The sequence below is a fragment of the Castor canadensis genome, chromosome 2, assembly GCF_047511655.1.
Source record: "Castor canadensis chromosome 2, mCasCan1.hap1v2, whole genome shotgun sequence".
Classification (NCBI taxonomy): Eukaryota; Metazoa; Chordata; class Mammalia; order Rodentia; family Castoridae; genus Castor; species Castor canadensis.
In genome coordinates this window covers 84136831-84157787 of record NC_133387.1, presented here as the reverse complement: position 1 = coordinate 84157787, position 20957 = coordinate 84136831, and the positions used below count along the sequence as shown (strand labels likewise).

The 20957-nt window shown below is 36.1% G+C and overlaps 1 protein-coding gene across 7 annotated transcripts in view; it reads right to left on the bottom strand.

Annotated features, from left to right (window-relative positions):
• Pals2 (protein associated with LIN7 2, MAGUK p55 family member) overlaps positions 1-20957 on the bottom strand; it is a 108594-nt gene that overhangs the window by 35298 nt on the left and 52339 nt on the right. For all 7 annotated transcript variants that reach the window (XM_074065159.1, XM_074065158.1, XM_074065162.1 and 4 more), the window contains 3 exons: positions 13921-14073; positions 10584-10736; positions 9591-9818 (listed from right to left, as the gene is read on the bottom strand). In XM_074065159.1, the coding sequence (XP_073921260.1) occupies positions 9591-9818; positions 10584-10736; positions 13921-14073 (534 nt within the window). The remainder of the gene's footprint in view (positions 1-9590; positions 9819-10583; positions 10737-13920; positions 14074-20957) is intronic.

Below are 20957 nucleotides of genomic sequence, written 5' to 3'. Positions count from 1 at the left end.
AAAGCAAAACAGGAACACAATTTCAAATATTATCCCTTTGAATAACCATTTTCCCTCTATTCTTGGGATAGTTCCCACTTTTCTCACCGAAGGACATGCCTTTGTCATATACCAAAGTCTCTTTCTGACTCTAATTCATTGATCATGCTAACAATTTATATGTTAATACCACAATAACTGAATTCCTACACAGTAATAAGCCCCTGCTTCTCTGCCTCACAAGCAGAAAAAAATTAAATAAAACTAATAATTAAAAAGTAGCAGTGTCCAAGGAAATCAGAATTTTAAATACTAAAGATCTTTATTTCATAATATCCCAAATAAAAAATTAAAAGCAACTAAAATTTGGAAATTTTGTTGTTTTTTTAAAGTTGCATCAATTCACTTTGCTTCATTGTTTTGAAGCCTCATCAAAATTCTGAACAAGTTCATTCTCCACTCTAGTGGTTCTTTCTGGAACATCCACCTTCTGCCAGTGTCCTTATACTTGTCAGAGCCAAGCTGGTTAAGATCCTGGGTGACATTTCTGTCAGCTGCTTTGTCTCAGCATGCCTGGGGATGGTGAAAGTTGTTTGCTGCCAGAGCTGTCTGAATGCTGGGATTATTATAGTGGATCTCTACTCTGTGGTTTGCAAGCATACCTTACTTTAACATCAGAGATATTTCTCATTCCTAGTATCCTTAAGAACTTTTAGAAACGGTATAACAGATGTGTAGGTCATACCATTTGAGGGCAGTTCCTTTTGCCAGTGCACAACTGTGTCTGATACTTGGCAACTTTCTCTTCATTAATGATGGGCTCTTCTACTTTGTTATAAATGGGGCTTCATTGGGGACTGGAACTGGCTCTGACGAGGCAGCAGTAGAACAACTGAGAGTCCAGTTTCTAATTTTAAAGGGAGAATTGCTAGCATTCAGCTAGCTTCAACTTTAAAAAAAATAATAATTAAGGAGGTTCCCTCCTCTTCCTAATTTACTAATCTTAAAAAGAAATATGAATAGTTAATAATTTTTTACCAAATTCTCAATTGAGGCTACTGTCTTTTAATCTGTCAATATTTTCTAATATGAAACTATGCTAGCATACCTGCCATAAATCCAACTTGGAGACATATTGTATTATTTATATACAATTTTATTTGATTTGCTAACATTTTGCTGAGAATTTTTACATGTATATCCTTGAATGAAAGGGACATGTAATTTCCTTTCCTTATGCTTTTGGTGTCCGGGTTATACTGGTCTTAAAGAATGAGTAAAATAATTCCTATCAGTTTGGCCTTATTATGGTTTGTGTATGAAGAGTATCTCCAAAGGCTCAGGCATTAAAAGTTCAGTCCCCAGCTGGTGGATCCAGTCATGGAGAGGTGACTGAATCATGGAGGCACTAACTTCATTTCATTAATGGGTTAATGCACTGATGAATTCAAACTGAATGGGCTACAGAGGATCTAGTATTAAAAAATTTATTTTTCCTATAGAGTACATGATAGCCATGGTGAACTTTGACCTCTGGTTTGGCCTACAAGTGGAAAAAATATCTTTCAATCATGACTAACAAATAAAAAAATGATAAATCTTAGATTTTATTATTCCAAGATCCAAATTAAGTCTGTGTTATCACAAATGGAAATGTGCCACTTTAGGAATAAAGGCAGCCTGAGAGGCACTAGTGACATGAAAAGTTTAGGCTCTAATGTCATTTTTTTCATGATTGTTTTCCTTGAAAGTAAAGTTTGCACATTCATTTCCACCAAAGTTCATTATAAACCTAGGTATTTTCACAGGTTCAATTTATGTACTATAGTAGTTCATAACCCATCTTCTAAAGAATAGTTTAAAATAGAAATCCAATAATCCAATGAATATTACTTGTCTTTCTTTCTTTCTTTCCTTTCTTTTTTTTGAGACAGCATCTTACCATAGAGCCCATCCTGGCCTTTAACTGGTGATCCTCCTACCTCAGCCTCCTGAGATTACAGGCAGGCATCACTCGATGTATGTTATTTCAAATAATTGTATGGAAATATAAATGAGGCTTTTAAACTCTCATATTAACAACATGAAAATGAGATATACTGGGGATTCCAAGATGGCGGCTAGAGGGAGGAAGCAGAAAGCGAGCCTCCTATAGTGAAATCTTGGAGAGATGCTGGAGACACACTTTGCAGGCATAATCACCGAGAAAAGGCATAACTTTGACTCCTCCACACCTCCAGCCCGCGCAGAGAATCTCCACTTCACGTTAAACGGAGAACCGAGGAGGCCCCCCGGGCGCCAGTGGCCGGCGCCCATACGGCTTGGGAAGACGCGGACCAGGTGAGCTTCGCGGTACCGCGGTTCCCCCACAGACAAGCCTGGGCCAGAGCAGCATAGCCCCCTGGACAGACTGACCTCCACCCGGGAAAAAAAGAGAAACTGAGTACTAAGCAATAAGAACAGTTAAGACACGCTGGAAAGAGGGTGGGGCGCCCTGAGCGCTGAAGATTGGGGGAAGGGAATCCTTCCCGGGACTGTAAATAAACGAGCCGGGCGGGCCGGAGAGGCTCTGGCGGGAGCGGGGCGCGCCAGCAACCAGGAGCGGGGACGCTTGTGAGAGGAGGGAAGACCCACTTCCCACGTGAACTGTAAACAAACATGGCAGCCGGCAGGAGCAGCAGCACCGCCCAGTAAGCAGGAGCAGGAATGCTGCTGAAAGTGGCGGAGGGAGAATTACACCTGCAAGCCGAAAAACTTACTGAAAGAAGAGAGGAGAGAGGAGAGAGGGGAGAGGGGGGAGGGGGAGGGAGAGGGAGGGGGAGAGAGAGAGAGAGAGAGAGAGAAAGAGAGAAAGAGTGTGTGTGTGAGTGTAGTTTTGTTCTACTTTATGCATCCCCTTTGATGAGACAACTACAGAACAACATCTGAGGCACCAACTCCAGGACTGGAGATTGAGACGCACACCCAAATTATTAAGATGGAAACTGCATTGCATATAAACTTGGAAGTTTTTTTTTGTTGTTGTTGTTTTTTAATTTTCTATTTTATTTAAATTCATTTTTATATATAGATATTCCTTTCATTTACTTACTTTTTATTTTTTTTATCTTTGATTTTCAAACCTCTGTCTCTCTAATGTCTGTTCAGCTTACTGTCAATTAGTACACTAACACTCCCTGTTTATACCTTTGAAACTCTCTTGTCTGATACCTTGTTCTGTTTTCTCCCTCTTATCTGTATATTTGTTTTCCCCTTTTCTTTAACTTCTTGCTTTCCATCTCAGCTCACCCTTCCATTCTAAATATTACCATTGTTATTATTACAAGCTAGAAAAGACTTAATTGCACAGAGTACAGGGACAGTAACAACACCAAGGACAATGACGGGAAGACAGAAAAAACAGGGAAACCAGTTTCCCCACAGCAAAAAATTAGTACAGGAACTAGAGGGGAAGGAAGAGAACAGATACTCAGATCCAGACTCCCACAAAATGAAGATAAACTATGCCAAAGGACCCAATGAAGCCCACAAGAATAATTTAAAAGAAGACATACTACAAGTACTCAATGAGAATTTTATAGAGATGATACTGGATAGGGTCAACCAAAATGTACAGGAGACACTCAAGAAATTCCAAGACAATAAAAATAGAGAATTTGAAAAAGCAAAAGAAGAAATAAAGGAAACCATAGAAGCACTGTACAAACACCAAAGTGAAAGAGAGAACACAATGAATAAACGGACAAATGAACTCAGGACAAAAATAGACAACATTAAAGAAGAAAACTGCCAGGATATGGAAAACCTCAGAAAAAAGAACGAAACAGAACTGCAAAACAAAACGGAAGGCCAATCCAGCAGAATAGAACAAACAGAAGACAGAATCTCAGAACTTGAAGATGAAATGGTAATTAAAGGAAAAACCGAAGAACTATTAATTAAACAACTCAAGACCTGTGAAAAGAAAATGCAAGAACTCACTGACTCCATCAAAAGACCAAACTTGAGAATCATGGGCATCGAAGGAGGAGAAGAAGTGCAAGTGAAGGGAATGCGTAATATATTCAACAAAATAATAATGGAAAATTTCCCAAATCTAGAGAAAGATATTCCCATACAAATGCAAGAGGCCTCCAGGACACCAAACAGACCAGATCAAAATAGAACTACTCCATGACATATCATCATTAAAACAACAGGTTCAGAAACTAAGGAAAGATTATTGAAGGCTGTAAGAGAGAAAAAACAAGTAACATACAAAGGTAAACCCATCAAAATCACAGCAGACTTCTCAACAGAAACATTAAAAGCAAGAAGAGCATGGGGTGAGATCTTCCCGGCACTGAATGAAAATAACTTCAACCCCAGGATACTCTACCCAGCAAAGCTATCATTCAAAATAGATGGAGCAATAAAAGTCTTTCTTGATAAGCAGAAACTAAAACAATATGTGATCACAAAGCCACCATTACAGAAGATTCTGCAAGGGATCCTGCACACAGAAAGTGACACCCAACTTAACCATGAAAAGGCAGGCAGCACCAAACCACAGGATAAGAAAAAGCAAGACAGTAGAGAGTAACATCAAGTTAGGTACACACAATCAAACCTTCAAACAACTAAGACAACTAAATGGCAGGAATCACCCCTCCTATCAGTACTAACGCTTAATGTTAACGGACTTAATTCACCCATCAAAAGACATCATTTGACAAAATGGATTAAAAAAGAAGATCCAACAATTTGTTGCTTACAGGAGACTCATCTCACTGACAGAACTAAGCATATGCTTAGGATGAAAGGCTGGAAGAAGATTTACCAAGCCAATGGCCCCCGAAAACAGGCAGGAGTAGCAATACTTATCTCTGACAAAGTAGACTTCAAACCTACATTGATCAAACAAGATAAAGAAGGACATTCCATACTAATAAAAGGGGAAATAGACCAAAAGGAAATAATAATCATCAATCTGTACGCACCCAATGTCAACGCACCCAATTTCATCAAACATACCCTGAAAGACCTAAAAGCATATATAAACGCCAACACAGTGGTTGTGGGAGACTTTAACACCCCATTATTATCAATAGATAGGTCATCCAAACAAAAACTCAATAAAGAAATCCAAGATCTAAAATATGCAATAGATCAAATGGACCTAGTAGATGTCTACAGAACATTTCATCCAACCTCTACACAATATACATTCTTCTCAGCAGCCCACGGAACCTTCTCCAAAATAGATCATATCCTAGGGCACAAAGCAAGCCTCAGCAAATATAAGGAAATAGAAATAATACTGTGCATACTATCTGACCACAATGCAGTTTTAAAAGTAGAACTCAACAACAAAAGTAAAGACAAAAAACATGCAAACAGCTGGAAACTAAATAACTCATTACTTAATGAAGAATGGATCATCGATGAAATAAAAGAGGAAATTAAAAAGTTCCTGGAAGTCAATGAAAATGAAAACACAACCTACCGGAACCTATGGGACACAGCTAAGGCAGTCTTGAGAGGAAAGTTTATAGCCATGAGTGCATATATTAAAAAGATTGAAAGATCCCAAATCAATGACCTAATGATACATCTCAAACTCCTAGAAAAACAAGAACAAGCAAATCCCAAAACAAATAGAAGGAGAGAAATAATAAAAATAAGAGCTGAAATCAACAAAATAGAAACCAAAAAAACCATACAAAGAATTAATGAAACAAAAAGTTGGTTCTTTGAAAAAATAAACAAGATCGATAGACCCCTGGCAAACCTGACTAAAATGAGGAGAGAAAAAACCCAAATTAGTAGAATTAGGAATGCAAAAGGAGAGATAACAACAAGCACCATGGAAGTCCAGGAAATCATCAGAGACTACTTTGAGAACCTATGTTCAAATAAACTTGAAAATCTAAAAGAAATGGACAGATTTCTAGATACATATGATCATCCAAAACTGAACCAAGAGGAAATTAATCACCTGAATAGACCTATAACACAAAATGAAATTGAAGCAGCAATCAAGAGTCTCCCCAAAAAGAAAAGTCCAGGACCTGATGGATTCTCTGCTGAATTCTATCAGACCTTTAAAGAAGAACTGATACCAACCCTCCTGAAACTGTTCCATGAAATAGAAAGGGAAGGAAAACTGCCACACACATTTTATGAAGCCAGTATTACACTTATCCCAAAACCAGGCAAAGACACCTCCAAAAAAGGAGAACTATAGGCCAATCTCCTTAATGAACATTGATGCAAAAATCCTCAACAAAATAATGGCAAACCGAATTCAGCAACACATCAAAAAGATTATTCACCACAACCAAGTAGGCTTCATCCCAGGGATGCAGGGGTGGTTCAACATACGAAAATCAATAAACATAATAAACCACATTAACAGAAGCAAAGACAAAAAACACTTGATCATCTCAATAGATGCAGAAAAAGCCTTTCATAAGATCCAACATCATTTCATGATAAAAGCTCTAAGAAAACTAGGAATAGAAGGAAAGTTCCTCAACATTATAAAAGCTATATATGACAAACCTACAGCCAGCATTATACTTAATGGAGAAAAATTAAAACCATTCCCTCTAAAATCAGGAACCAGACAAGGATGCCCACTATCTCCACTCCTATTCAACATAGTACTGGAATTCCTAGCCAGAGCAATTAGGCAAGAAGAAGGAATAAAAGGAATACAAATAGGTAAAGAGACTGTCAAAATATCCCTATTTGTAGATGACATGATCCTATACCTTAAAGACCCAAAAAACTCTACTCTTAAGCTTCTAGACATCATCAATAGCTATAGCAAGGTAGCAGGATATAAAATCAACATAGAAAAATCATTAGCATTTCTATACACTAACAATGAGCGAACTGAAATAGAATGTATGGAAACAATTCCATTTACAATAGCCTCAAACAAAATCAAATACCTAGGCGTAAACCTAACAAAAGATGTGAAAGACCTCTACGAGGAAAACTATACACTTCTGAAGAAAGAGACTGAGGATTCTATGAAAGTGGAGAGATCTTCCATGCTCATGGATTGGTAAAATCAACATACTAAAAATGTCGATACTCCCCAAAGTAATCTACATGTTTAATGCAATTCCCATCAAAATTCCAATGACATTCATTAAAGAGATTGAAAACTCTACTGTTAAATTTATATGGAAACACAAGAGGCCACGAATAGCCAAGGCAATACTCAGTCAAAAGAACAATGCAGGAGGTATCACAATACCTGACTTCAAACTATATTACAAAGCAATAACAATAAAAACAGCATGGTACTGGCACAAAAACAGACATGAAGACCAGTGGAACAGAATAGAGGACCCAGATATGAAGCCACACAACTATAAGCAACTTATCTTTGACAAAGGAGCTAAAAATATACGATGGAGAAATAGCAGCCTCTTCAACAAAAACTGCTGGGAAAACTGGTTAGCAGTCTGCAAAAAACTGAAACTAGATCCATGTATATCACCCTATACCAAGATTAACTCAAAATGGATCAAGGATCTTAATATCAGACCCCAAACTCTTAAGCTGATACAAGAAAGAGTAGGAAATACTCTGGAGTTAGTAGGTATAGGTAAGAACTTTCTCAATGAAACCCCAGCAGCACAGCAACTAAGAGATAGCATAGATAAATGGGACCTCATAAAACTAAAAAGCTTCTGTTCATCAAAAGAAATGGTCTCTAAACTGAAGAGAACACCCACAGAGTGGGAGAAAATATTTGCCAACTATACATCAGACAAAGGACTGATAACCAGAATATACAGGGAACTTAAAAAACTAAATTCTCCCAAAACTAATGAACCAATAAAGAAATGGGCAAGTGAACTAAACAGAACTTTCTCAAAAGAAGAAATTCAAATGGCCAGAAAACACATGAAAAAATGCTCACCATCTCTAGCGATAAAGGAAATGCAAATTAAAACCACACTAAGATTCCACCTCATCCCTGTTAGAATAGCCATCATCAGCAACACCACCAACCACAGGTGTTGATGAGGATGCGGGGAAAAAGGAACCCTCTTACACTGCTGGTGGGAATGTAGACTAGTACAACCACTCTGGTAAAAAATTTGGAGGCTACTTAAAAAGCTGGACATCAATCTACCATTTGATCCAGCAATACCACTCTTGGGGATCTACCCAAAAGACTGTTACTCCAGAGGCACCTGCACATCCATGTTTATTGTGGCACTATTCACAATAGCCAAGTTATGGAAACAGCCAAGATGCCCCACCACTGACGAATGGATTAAGAAAATGTGGTATCTATACACAATGGAATTTTATGCAGCCATGAGGAAGAACGAAATGTTATCAATCGCTGGTAAATGGATGGAATTGGAGGACATCATTCTGAGTGAGGTTGGCCTGGCCCAAAAGACCAAAAATCGTATGTTCTCCCTCATATGTGGACATTAGATCAAAGGCAAACACAACAAGGGGATTGGACTTTGAGCACATGATAAAAGCGAGAGCACACAAGGAAGGGGTGAGGATAGGTAAGACACCTAAAAAACTAGCTAGCATTTGTTGCCCTTAACGCAGAGAAACTAAAGCAGATACCTTAAAGCAACTGAGGTCAATAGGAAAAGGGGAACAGGTACTAGAGAAAAGGTTAGATCAAAAAGAATTAACCTAGAAGGTAACACCCATGCACAGGAAATCAATGTGAGTCAATGCCCTGTATAGCTATCCTTATCTCAACCAGCAAAAACCCTTGTTCCTTCCTATTATTGCTTATACTCTCTCTACAACAAAATTAGAAATAAGGGCAAAATAGTTTCTGCTGGGTATTGAGCGGGGGAGGGGGGGAGGGAGGGGCGGAGTGGGTGGTAAGGGAGGGGGTGGGGGCAGGGGGGAGAAATGACCCAAGCCTTGTATGCACATATGAATAATAAAAGAAAAATTAAAATAAATAAATAAAGAAAGAAAGAAAATGAGATATACTAGCAGTATCTTATGAAACAAAATTTACAATTTTACTCTTACATGAAACACTAAATTTCTGCAGCAAACCTGGATAGATATTTCCTATTTGTATGTTTTCTAGGCTTAAAAACCCTTTTCAGTCTCAATCCATCTACTGTAATTTTCTATTCTTCCTTTCTTTATAATTCCATTATACCACAGCTGCCTCATCATCACCATCACAACAGCAGTCACTTGTTGACTCAGATGGTCTCCATTATTAGAACAGTCCCTCGTTCAATTATCTATTCTACCTGAAATACAGATCAAATGTATGAAAAGAAGTGTCCAAGATTGTCTTTTATCCATTGCCCTTTCTGCCTTCATTCTTCATTTGGCCTATCACATAAACACTAACTTGGAGGCCCCAACACAGAGCCTGGAGCATAACATGTTAAAGGTGTTTGTGTGATTAATGATTAAAGGCCTGGTGACTTTTCTGATACCCAGATGTCGTTCACCCATGACAAAATAAACCAATTCAGAACAATTAACGCACACAGTTGTTTCTCTGTTTTCTTTAGAAAAACAATAGCAACTAGGGTTAACTCCAAACAGAATGGTTAAAGAATTAAAAGTATTCTTAATATTACCAAAACTCTATTACTAACCTGTTGAGGAGTAATGGTATCTCTGTAACTTGGTAAAATTTTTAGGGTGACACTTCCACTAATGTTCCTCAGTAATTCTTGTAATTCCTTCGGATTATTTCCAACCTCATGGCCGTTGACCTCTTTGATGATATCTCCCACATGAAGAAGTCCTTGCCGATCTATCATTCCTCCATGAAGGATTCGGGCAATTACCAGATCATTATTTTCAACCCTAAATGTAACACCCTATAGGAAATAATAGAATTATCATTTATTATGAAGAAATATGTAAATATTCATGCATATATATATATATATATATATGTTTATTTATTTATTTATTTATTTAAAACTAGGTAAGTGAGTTGTTCTTAGTGTTCCCATGTTTCTGTCTTAACATTTCAGTCCCATTAAATTAGGTGCACTGTGACAATGCATTGTACTACTCCATCAAAAGGACCTCCATGGTAAGGTTAACCCTAATAATGAAGCTATACCAGTAGTCAGGATGTAGTCACAGGATCTTTACTTGAGGGAGCAAGTAAAGATATGTGTGGATTTCGATGGACTTATTCCTGGCATTTCATTTTTTTCACATCACTGTTTTTGTCAGGTTATACAAATAACAATGTTAGTAGATAAACTTCACTACTTATAGGGCCCTACTATGGCTTCAAGTTTCAATAACAACTTTCTTCCATATTTTGATACTCTCATTAATAAGCAACCTGAGTTCATTTCTTCAAAGAGTAGAAAGGAATAAGTATAGTTATCTTCTGAATTTTTACTACCCATTGGCATACTTCTAGCTTCTTATCCAGTTTAATTTTTCATTTTGGTTTGGTTTCATACGGTTAAATCAAGTTAAGAGAACACCAGCTGTGTATTTATACACAGGTCAAAAAGATTGATAAAATAAACATGGATACAGTTCTCACAATAATACATTCTAAAAAAAGGATAGTGACTGAGCCAGAGATTCTCTTTCAGGCTGAAGATGGCACTACTCACCAATGGCTCCCCAGCTCTTTTGTGAATACCAAGAATACGAATGGCATCTACTGGCAGTAACTGATTATTGACAGAAGAGTTATTCATTTCTGGGCTTGACGGAGGTGAATCGTAACACTTTGATGCCACAATATCATGGGCTTCCAAGAGCGACTATAAGGAGTCAAAACAGCTTGTAGTTATTAGCTACTGATGGAACGAGTTACTAAAAATAATTTGTTAGTTCATTATCCCACTGGAGTACTAAAAAGTTCCAAGACACACATTATTAAATCCCCACAAATGACTCAATCAAATATGTACAAGATCTTTTTAGAGAAACAGAAATATATCATTTTATTTGTTATCAAACAATTTAAGGTTCTTATTTTAGTTTTGAAGAAACAAAATTTAGTCACACATTTTTAAAGTGGCACGCTCACTGGAAACCAAACCTAGCTTTCCAAGTTTGGTTGCAAGGATGGCACTGAATTTCTCTGCCATCAGTGCCATCACCCTCATTCAGTATTTATCATCACTTCCTTCTAATCAAGTACCATAAAATCTCAAGTGTCAAGGACTATAACTTTTGCCCTTACATTGCTATATAAGTAATAGTATATACATTTTAAATGTACAAAATGTCTATTAAAAAGATGCTCAATAGAAAATAAGTATCAGCAACTTATATCAGTATAGGAAATTTCACATGACCAATAAAGATTTGTCTATAAAAGACATTTTTTAAGAAAAAACAGTGAGTCAGTAATGGTTCTGGATATAATATACATTTTACTTTCTCTAGTTACTACAAATACACACACACACACACACACACACACACCATATATACTAGTATATATGTACAAACTACTATCACAGATGATTTACATCCAGCTTTCTAGGAATTTCTTACATTTTTTGGAATATTTAAGATTTTTTTTTCATTCCCTATCCTAAAGGAAGAAGTTTTACTGCAACTATGCCTGCACATCATAAAGCTAAATTTAAGATGGCATGGTGGTACATATGTGCAATTCCAGCACTGGGAGGGTGAGGTAAGAGGATCCCAAGTTCGAGGACAGCCTGGGCTACATAGTGAGACTGCTGTCTACACACATACATACATACACACACACACACATACACACATACACACACACACACACACATACACACACACACAAAAAAGCTAAGTTGAAAAAAATTTTTTTTTGTAGTGGACAGAATATAAAGTCAAAAACAATAAATCAAAATAGAAAAAGAAAACAACAGACACCATCTGGATATTGGCTTAATTAGTAATTCCTAGTCTTTTCATGAAGTCATCTGTATGAGACTGAATTTAAAAAGACAGAACTCAAAAATCTATATGGAACAATTCTTCCTATAAATGCTGAAAGTTATTCAAAACTCTGACTTGGCAGTATTTTTTTCACTCCTGTAACCTGAAACACTACTTACACATTGATAACTCCCAGTTTCCTATCTGTGGTCTGAAATTCTCATGTGCTAGATTCATACACTAAAACTCTGCCACAACTGGCCAAAGTCACAACAATTTGAAAATGAGAAAGTAATTACAGAAGATTGAAACACTGAATTAATGAAAAACCCATAGATCCACAATGCTATTTAAAGAACACAAGGTCAGAGAAAACTCATTTGTCATCATTTTAAACTATTTCTTTACTTTAAAAATTGGTAAAAGGGGGATTAAGCACATGCCTTTTCAGTAGCAAACACACTCTAGGGTAACAGCCCAGCTGATGGGCAACTCTACATTTGTAGAACAACATGATAAATGTAGAAAGAGAAAATTTGAAAAATGCCATTGTGCAACCCCTAATGAAAATACTGATTTAGGCAAGGATTTTTAATTTGTGTTCATCACAAGGTAAATGGTTGATAGAAAGCATGTCAGAATAACAACACACTAGATTACTTCCTAGTAGAGAAGACTTCAAAGAAAGGATTAGACTGTCATCAAGCCTTAATCAAGGGAAACAATCTCAGAATCGCTAGTGGTGAGGCAGCCAGGTGTTCTACATCTGATGTAGTCTACTCATTTCGCATCATATCATTTAAGATGCAGTGTAGGTCTAAATAGTGAACTTGAATCATCAACCTTTTAACTAGAACTTTTATATACAGGAAATAGAAGGGATAACTCAACAACACAGCAGGGAAGCAACCAACAAATCTGGGAAGTGGGGCATTAGACAATTGCCTGGTCTCTTTAATAGGTCAACACCATAACCAAGAGGGAAAGGGGTAGTCCAGCCAAATGCCACATATAGATCTGGGTTGAAAACTCACATGTACATCTGCAACCTTCCCCTACCATCCTGTCAAGATTTCCTACTGTCTTCAGGATAACGTCCAATTATCTTACTACTAGTCCCTGTAATGACTCAATCAATTGGTCCCTGCATAAAGAATGTCTGTGACATGTGTCCATGTTTTATGTACTTAAGACCCTGGTTTATGTGGAAATATCTCACTAGTAATCTTCATAGTTGGCAGTAACATTACTGGAGAGTCACGTAAAGTCTCTGGCTGAGAAAAAGCAAAGGGGTGTTACCATTTGATTTTCTGAGCTAAAATCTGCAGTGGGAAACACTTTATTCTTCCATTTTACCAACATCTTTTCTCCACTAAAGTGCAAAGACTATCATAAAATGAGCTGTCATACATGGCTGGATGTATTTCTAGGGTTTCTATTCTCCTCCATCAGTCTATTTTCCCAACACTCCTCAATACCACACTCTCTTATTTAACAGGTTTAAAAGAAATTTTTCTTGACTTTCTCAAGTGGATTTTTCTTTGTAAAACTGATTAACTCATAGGCAAATCCTTAAGTTGCACTTGTTTTTTGTATGTGTGGAAGAGTATGTTATGTAACAGTTTCTATCTTTAGCTCTTTTGTCCCACAGTCATCAAATGCACCCTAATCCTGAGAAGCAATATTGAAGAATTCATTATCCAGCCAAAAGAGGAATGGAAAACAGAGTGGTAGGAAAAAAAATTCTCTCTCACAGCAAGGAAAATCTTGCTACTGTGTGGTCTGATTGTGAATCAGGGTTGTTATTTTCTTTAAATGCACAAAGGAAAATCCAAGGTGATGTATTCCTGTAACAGATACTATACACTTATATAGTGTGTATAGTTACGTGCGTCTGTTTATGTGCCCTCAGCATATCAGGATATTAAAATACCTAAGTTGGAATTTACATCCTTACAAAATATGGCCTTAAATAACCTTAAAAAGAAAAATGACCTTTAGCTGGAACTCAACTACTGAAGGAGAATACTGTGGGAACACGGGAGCTGTGAGAAGCATGACAGGCAAGGTTACCTGGAAGTGAGGCTCCTTGAGTATTCCAACCAGTTCTGCTGCATTCTCATCCACATTCACTAGAGGAGTGATATCTTCAAGAATTTCATTGACTAACTCCAAGTTATTGTCACTGACAGCTTCTAGTTTTGAATCTTCAAGCCTCTCATGAGCCTGAAATGGTAAGAGTGAATTAAAGTAATAGCACTTCTTTATTTACTTGTCTCCAGGTCATAACTTATTGATAGTTCTTGATTTCTTTCTTTTTTCTTAGTTTTTAAAAAGTATTAACTTAGAGGTTTGGTTCACTGAAGACAAATTTGTTATTTTAATCAGAGGCAAGATGTGGATTTTACAGCAAATTAATCATATAATATGATAAGCCTTGGTTTCTATTCCTACCCTATAAGTCATGAAGCACTCAGTTTCATAACCACCCTTGAAAAGACTCCAGTAGGCCAGATGACTATGTAAAACACATGGCACAACCGTTACTCACCAAAAGGATTTCCTAACAGAATTTTGAAAGATCTGACAATTGAATTAGGGGATGAGCACCCCCCCACATCCCGCCCCACTCTTGTTTCTGTGTCTTCCTTTAAATACCACACTCTCTTCCATAGAAATGTACTGTGAATCACAATGTTGCAGAAGGTAAGTGATCTTTTTTGGGGGGTGGCACTGGGGTTTGAACTCAGGGCTTCACACTTCCTAGGCAGGCGCTTTTACCACTTGAGCCACTCTGCCAGCCCCTGAAAGTAAGTAATCTTCATTATCCTTTAATAAGGGTAGTAAGGCAGAGTTCAAAATTCAAACTGAGAATCAACACTGGGCAGGTGCTGTCTTTTAAGTGCTTTTCTGATAAAAGGTTACTCTCAAATTTTGAAGACAGAGAAGGATAATGATTGAGATTTCTTAAAATATGTAAGATGATAAAACACATCTTAAGATTCATTTCTATAAATGCTAATGAAAAATTCATTTTCCTGCAATACTTTACATGTTATATTTACTGCCATAGAGTGGGTCCTTTTAGAGTCAAAATACAACATTCTGACTCATAAAAAGAAATTTCTATTTAAATGTATTTTTTCTAGATGATGCATGAGAATAAAATAAGTTCTTTTTTATTTTTTCTTTTGAGAGACAAAGTCTCATTATGTGCCAAGGCTGACAAGCTCCTGGGTTCAAGTGATCCTCCTGCCTCAGCCTCCTGTGTAGCTGAGATGAAGGCAAGCACTACACCCAGCAAAGTAAGTTCTCAATTGGAAGAGATGACTATACATTTAAAACAACATTTTAAAGAAAGATCTCAGAAGAGGAAATTTAAGTCATATGAAATAAACCGATGAAGAAAAAACTGTGACTAAACAAAAAGGAAAAATGTCAAAAGACCAAATGCAATTTAAGTGGAGGAAGAAGTTTCTATTAGATTTAGATTTAAAAATTACAAAGATGAGAAAAAGCCACAAAGAATGAGAATGGTCAAATTTGCAGCTTTCTGAAAGTGTAGTACAAGCAGTAGAATGATTATTACCCCTGGAAAAAAACCTAAAATAATCTACGCAATTAGTTATCTCTTACAAGCTACAATTGCCAATTGTTTGCAAATATTCGCTAGTTAAAAAAACAAAACCAAACCCAGAAACTTAATTTGGTACCTTGTAATAAATATTCCAATACTCTTTAATATAAGAAGGCTGGGAATGGTTCAAGTGGTACAGCACCTACCTAGCAGGTGTGAGGCCCTGAGTTCAAACTCCAGTACCACTAAAACAACGACAGAAAAATTAAGAAAGCTTGTTTAAAAAATAAAGAAACTTGTTTCTTTCTTAAACAAGAAAGTTAAGAACATTAATGTTCTCTTGAAGTCTTTGTGTGTGTGTGAGGTACTATATACTTGCTGTACCTATGTGTGCACGTGTATATGTTTATCAAAAGTAGGAATATTATTATCATCTTTACAAAGCACTAATGCAAAAACAAGTGAATTGATGTGCTTGAATTCACACTGCTGGCAAATAGCAAAGATAGGTAGTTAATACCAAGACTTGATTGAGCTCTTGCCAATTAAAGCTTATCTGACTTTATCTCTATACAGAGAACCACTCCAATTTCTCTTACAGTTAATGATTCAATCCAGTGTAGGATGCATTATTCCCACTCCAACGCATGAGATATGAGCTCACAGACTGCTAATTTAGTTGCTGTTTCTTAGCATGGCACTTTCAGTGGAGGCATGTTTTGTTCCATCATACCTCTCCTGATACTTACTCGGTGCTCTTAAAATTTTAGAACACCACCACCTCAGTCCTCTCACGTTCATTCCTTTGCTCTAAGGAAGAGCTGTAAAGACCCACTGTTTCTCCAGCAAACAGAACATGACTAGCTTACTGCTTTGAGGCACTATGTTAACAGATTTTTCTGTGTTACCCTGTGTTACATGTCAGCACACAGTAACACTACTTAGATACCGGTAGACTTCAGAACAGAAATGATCACCGACTTGAAAGCTCTAAAATAAATCCTCCTTTCCTTGTATGTACACCTACCTATTAGTCACAACTGGGTGACACTAAGTGGGAATGGGGAAAAAAGTAATGCCAAAAGAAAAAGAAGGAGTATCAAGTGGGAGGGCAGAACTATGCTGTAAGATAACCCAAATACATCTGAAAGTGTTTTTCACATCAACTTCAGAGACTGGTGCTTTTGGACAGAATCTTATTAGAAAATACAGAAAGTCTCAGGAAAAACAAAGTTTTTTGTGAAATTGCAGCTATAATCATATTAATATGGAAAACCAATTCCGGAAATATATTTGTGTCCAACCAAGATCAACTTCACTTTTCCCAAGAAAGGACATACACACCCATAGTTATCATGTAGTTTTAATGGACCTTAATTCACTTTAAAGTCAGAATTGCTGAGCCTCCTGAATTTAACTAAGTACACTAGGAGAAAAAGGAAACACTAAAAACTGACTAGAAGGGCAGGTGAGCCTTATACTGTTTGAATAAATGAAGTCTTGTTTCCTTTACAAAAAAGCATTATTAGAAAGCTAGCATAACTCAATAAAAATAATATTTCGCCTGTCACAAGTGGTTGGAAGAACACACCGTGACTGACATTGCAGAATTCTTGGACCTGATACAGATATGGCCTGGCTCCTCATATGTCCAGTTCTGAGAATCTGCTCACAACTGCATCTTAGAAAAATGAACTATAGAGAAGAGCAAGTTCCTTCTGAACTTCTGGGTATTTCACTGAAGCAAGGTTTCAAAGAAAAAAAAATTACAAACAAAAATCTTGGGCTATATCTAAAGGAATACATTTATTTTCTGATAATACTATTAATAATAATGGCATTATTAATGTGTGACCTTGTCTTTTCCCCTAAAAAGACAAGGGCCATAAGATAAATTTTGTTTCTATCTTCTTCGAATATAGCTAGGTATCGAGCTTTACTAAATATTTCTTAAAAAATGTAAGTAAATGAGAAATAAATCTGGCTGCAGTCAAAAGTCATTGTCTTCTTTTATGTAGAGATCTAAAACACAAAATATCAGACAAGTCCACAAGGACCCAAAACTAAGTAAGAACTTGAACAGAAAGTAGAGATGAGGGAGACAGAGGGGAAAACTCAGTTTCTACTTTGCTTCTGCATACATGGTACCAAATGGAAGGAACTTTGCTCCGAAAAAGATAAAACGGGTGAGATACACTAGAATGGATTCTGTAAAATAAGTAAAGAACTTTTCAAAAATTGTCTAGTTATCCAAATGAAGTTCAAATTTTGCATGGATAAATTATATACAGAGATACCCTCAGGGAACTTTAAAGTTCTGAGATACTCTTAGAGATATCTGTAGAATTAGAACCACACAGATGCCAAGAAAACTAGAAAAGGAAATCTGTCGTGTTTTTTTAAAAGGAAAGAGAACATTTTTATAACATTTGAGTTGGAAAGACCTTTGTAAATATGATGCAAAATCTAGAAGCTATAAATTATACCTCCCAAAAAGCCCAATAAAATACACTCTGCAAACACTGAAAATTCTTCTCATGAAAAATCAGCCAAGTCAAAATACAAATGAAAAAAACAGGCTCAAAACATATTATGGGCAAAAGACGAATTTCTTTTTATAGAAAGAACTTTTATAAACTAGAAAGAAAAAAGACCAACAACTCATTAAGAGTATGAAACAAAAAACTGACAAAGAGAAACTGAAATATCTTTTAAACATATGAAAAGATAAACAACCTTGCTTATAAACAGAAGTACAAATTAAAACTACAATGAAATACCCTTTTCCTTCTTATCAAATTGGCAAGGATTAAAACTCTGATAACAACATGTCAGTGAGAATATGGGAGAAAGGAGTTCTTACACTTTTTTCTCTAGTGAAAACATGTAGTGGTGAGCAATTTGCCCACACCCACCAAATTAACAGTGATTCTTCTAGAATTTGTTCTAAAGATATATGGATATATGTGCAAAGTTAGATATAGCAAGATTACACATTACAACACAATTTATTAAAGAAAAGGAATATTATGTCAACTTTACAAAGGATGAAGGTGTTTGATAGGTACTAATATGGAACTGTATGTAAAATACCAATGTTTAGGATAGGCAACATATTAATGTGCATTATTTAAAATGTTCTGAGTGAAGCTAATTATCAACTTATTAAAGACTGCTTTGTGCCCCTTACCTCATATAAAATAGAATAAAAAACAGGCAATATAAACCTATGACCTCCATTACAGGTCACCTTTCACCTCCATAAGTGAAAGACTAAATGCTTCCCACTAAGAGCAGGAACAAGATGAGAATATCCACTCTCATTTCAATTAAGTATTTGTACTGGAGGTTCTAGCCAGGGCAGTTAGAAAAGAAATGAAAAAAAAAAAAAAAAAAAAGAGGAAAAACTATCTTTATTCAAAGATAAATAGATATTCTTTAGAAAATCCTAAAGAGTCCACTAAAAAAATGTTAGAACCAATAAGCAAGTTGAGCAAGACTGCAAGATAAAAGATTAATGTAAGAAAATCAACTGTATTTCCATATGCTAGCAATGAAAAAAATCTGAAAATGAAATAAGAAAAAAATGTACTTAGAGCATCAAAAATAATAAACCTTTGTGTAAGCAAACAACAAACAAACAAAAAAAAACCCAAGCACAAAACTTATACTCTCAAACCACAAAACATTGGTAAAAGAAAATGAAGAGTTAAATAAATGGAAAATCATTCCATGTTTATGGACTAGAAGACTTAGCACTGTTAAGATATCAATGCTCCCCAGGTGATCTTCAGATTCAGTGTAATACCTGTTGGAATCACAGGGCTCTTCTTTTTTCTCTTTTAACATTTTATTAGCATATGATAGTTATACAGGGGGGTTCACTGTGACATTTCCATACATACATAAGTTAGACCCCAGTTTGGTTCAACCCTCCACTATTCTCACTACTACCCCATTCCCCTTCTTTAAAAAAAACCTCAGCATGTTTTAGTGTTCCATGTTCATACATGTAGAGAAAACACATCAACCATATTCACCCTCCTTCACCCTCTCCATTTACCCTCTTTCCCCATTAAAACTCTCCACTTAACATAACAGGGGATTTCTTTGTAGAAACTGACAAACTGATTCTAAAGTTCTTATGTAATTACAAGGGACCCAGAATAGCTAAAATAATCCTGGAGAAAAGAACAAAGAAGGGAGGTTCACACTTCCTGATTTCAAAACTTACTAGAAGCAACAGTTATCAAAACAGTATAGGTCTGCCACAAGAATAAACAGAAGATCAATGGAACAGAGATGAAACCACCAAAATAAATTCATACATCAACTGTCAAAACTGTTAGATGTTAGGCAAGGGTGCCAAGACTATCCAACGGGGAAAAGAATAGTCTCTTCAACAAATAGACTGGACTGGCACACATAAAAGAGAAAAGATGGGACCATACCTCGTATCATATACAAAAAATTAACTCAAAATGGATTCAAGAGTGAAATGTAAGAGCTAATACCATAAAACGCTTAGGAAACAAAAGGGAAATTTTGTTGCTTTGGATTTGGGAAAGGATTCTCATACATGACATCAAAATCATATTCATGTATGAAAATAGAGCAAAAAAACCTGTTGAAATCGTTCGAAAGAAGGGGATGATAAAGGAAAAAGCAGGGGGTGAATCTAATTAAGACATATTGTATGCACTTATGTAAATGTCACAATGTATCCCATACACAACAATACTATGCTAATAATTCAAAAACACAAGCAATAGATGAAATAAAATAGGTAATTTAGACTTCAAATTTAAAACTTTTATACTTCAAAAGACACCATGAAAAAAGTGGAAAGAAGACCAACAAGAATGGGAGAAAATATTTGTAAATCATGCATCTCATAAGGAACTTTTATTTAGAATATGTTAAAAAAAAAACTCTTACAACTTTATAATAAAAAGAAAATAACCTAATTCAAAAATGGGCAAAGGATCTGCATATATATTTCTCCAAAAGAAAGTAAAATGATACTAGCCCTCTGGAAAATAGCACAGAGTATTTTAAACAATCAAATAGTTAACTATGACCTAGCAAGTCTACTTTTAGGTAGATGCACTATTCCTAATAGTCAAAAGGTGGAAGCAACCCAAAATGTCCATCAGTGGATGGACAATATCATATATGATGTTTGCTTACGTAGATCATGTATAAGCAAACATGATATATCCACACAAAGGAAGGAATAGTGGCCTAGCACATTAGGACTTTTAAAATCATCACTTTTGTCTTCGTGGCAATGAAAAAGTTGAACAAATTGAAAATCAACAACTCTTTTTAGATTTACCAGAGAATTAAGGTCACAGAGATAACAGCTGCTCAAACTGGAGATAGGTGAATACAAACAATCATAGTTTATGAGAACAGAAATCCAGAAGCAAAAATTTCCACTAGAATCAGTACTGGATAGGAAAACTTTAAAAACTGATGAGCTGATAAGAGATTTAGTGTGAGAAGGTAGAGCTTACAACAAAAAAATCAA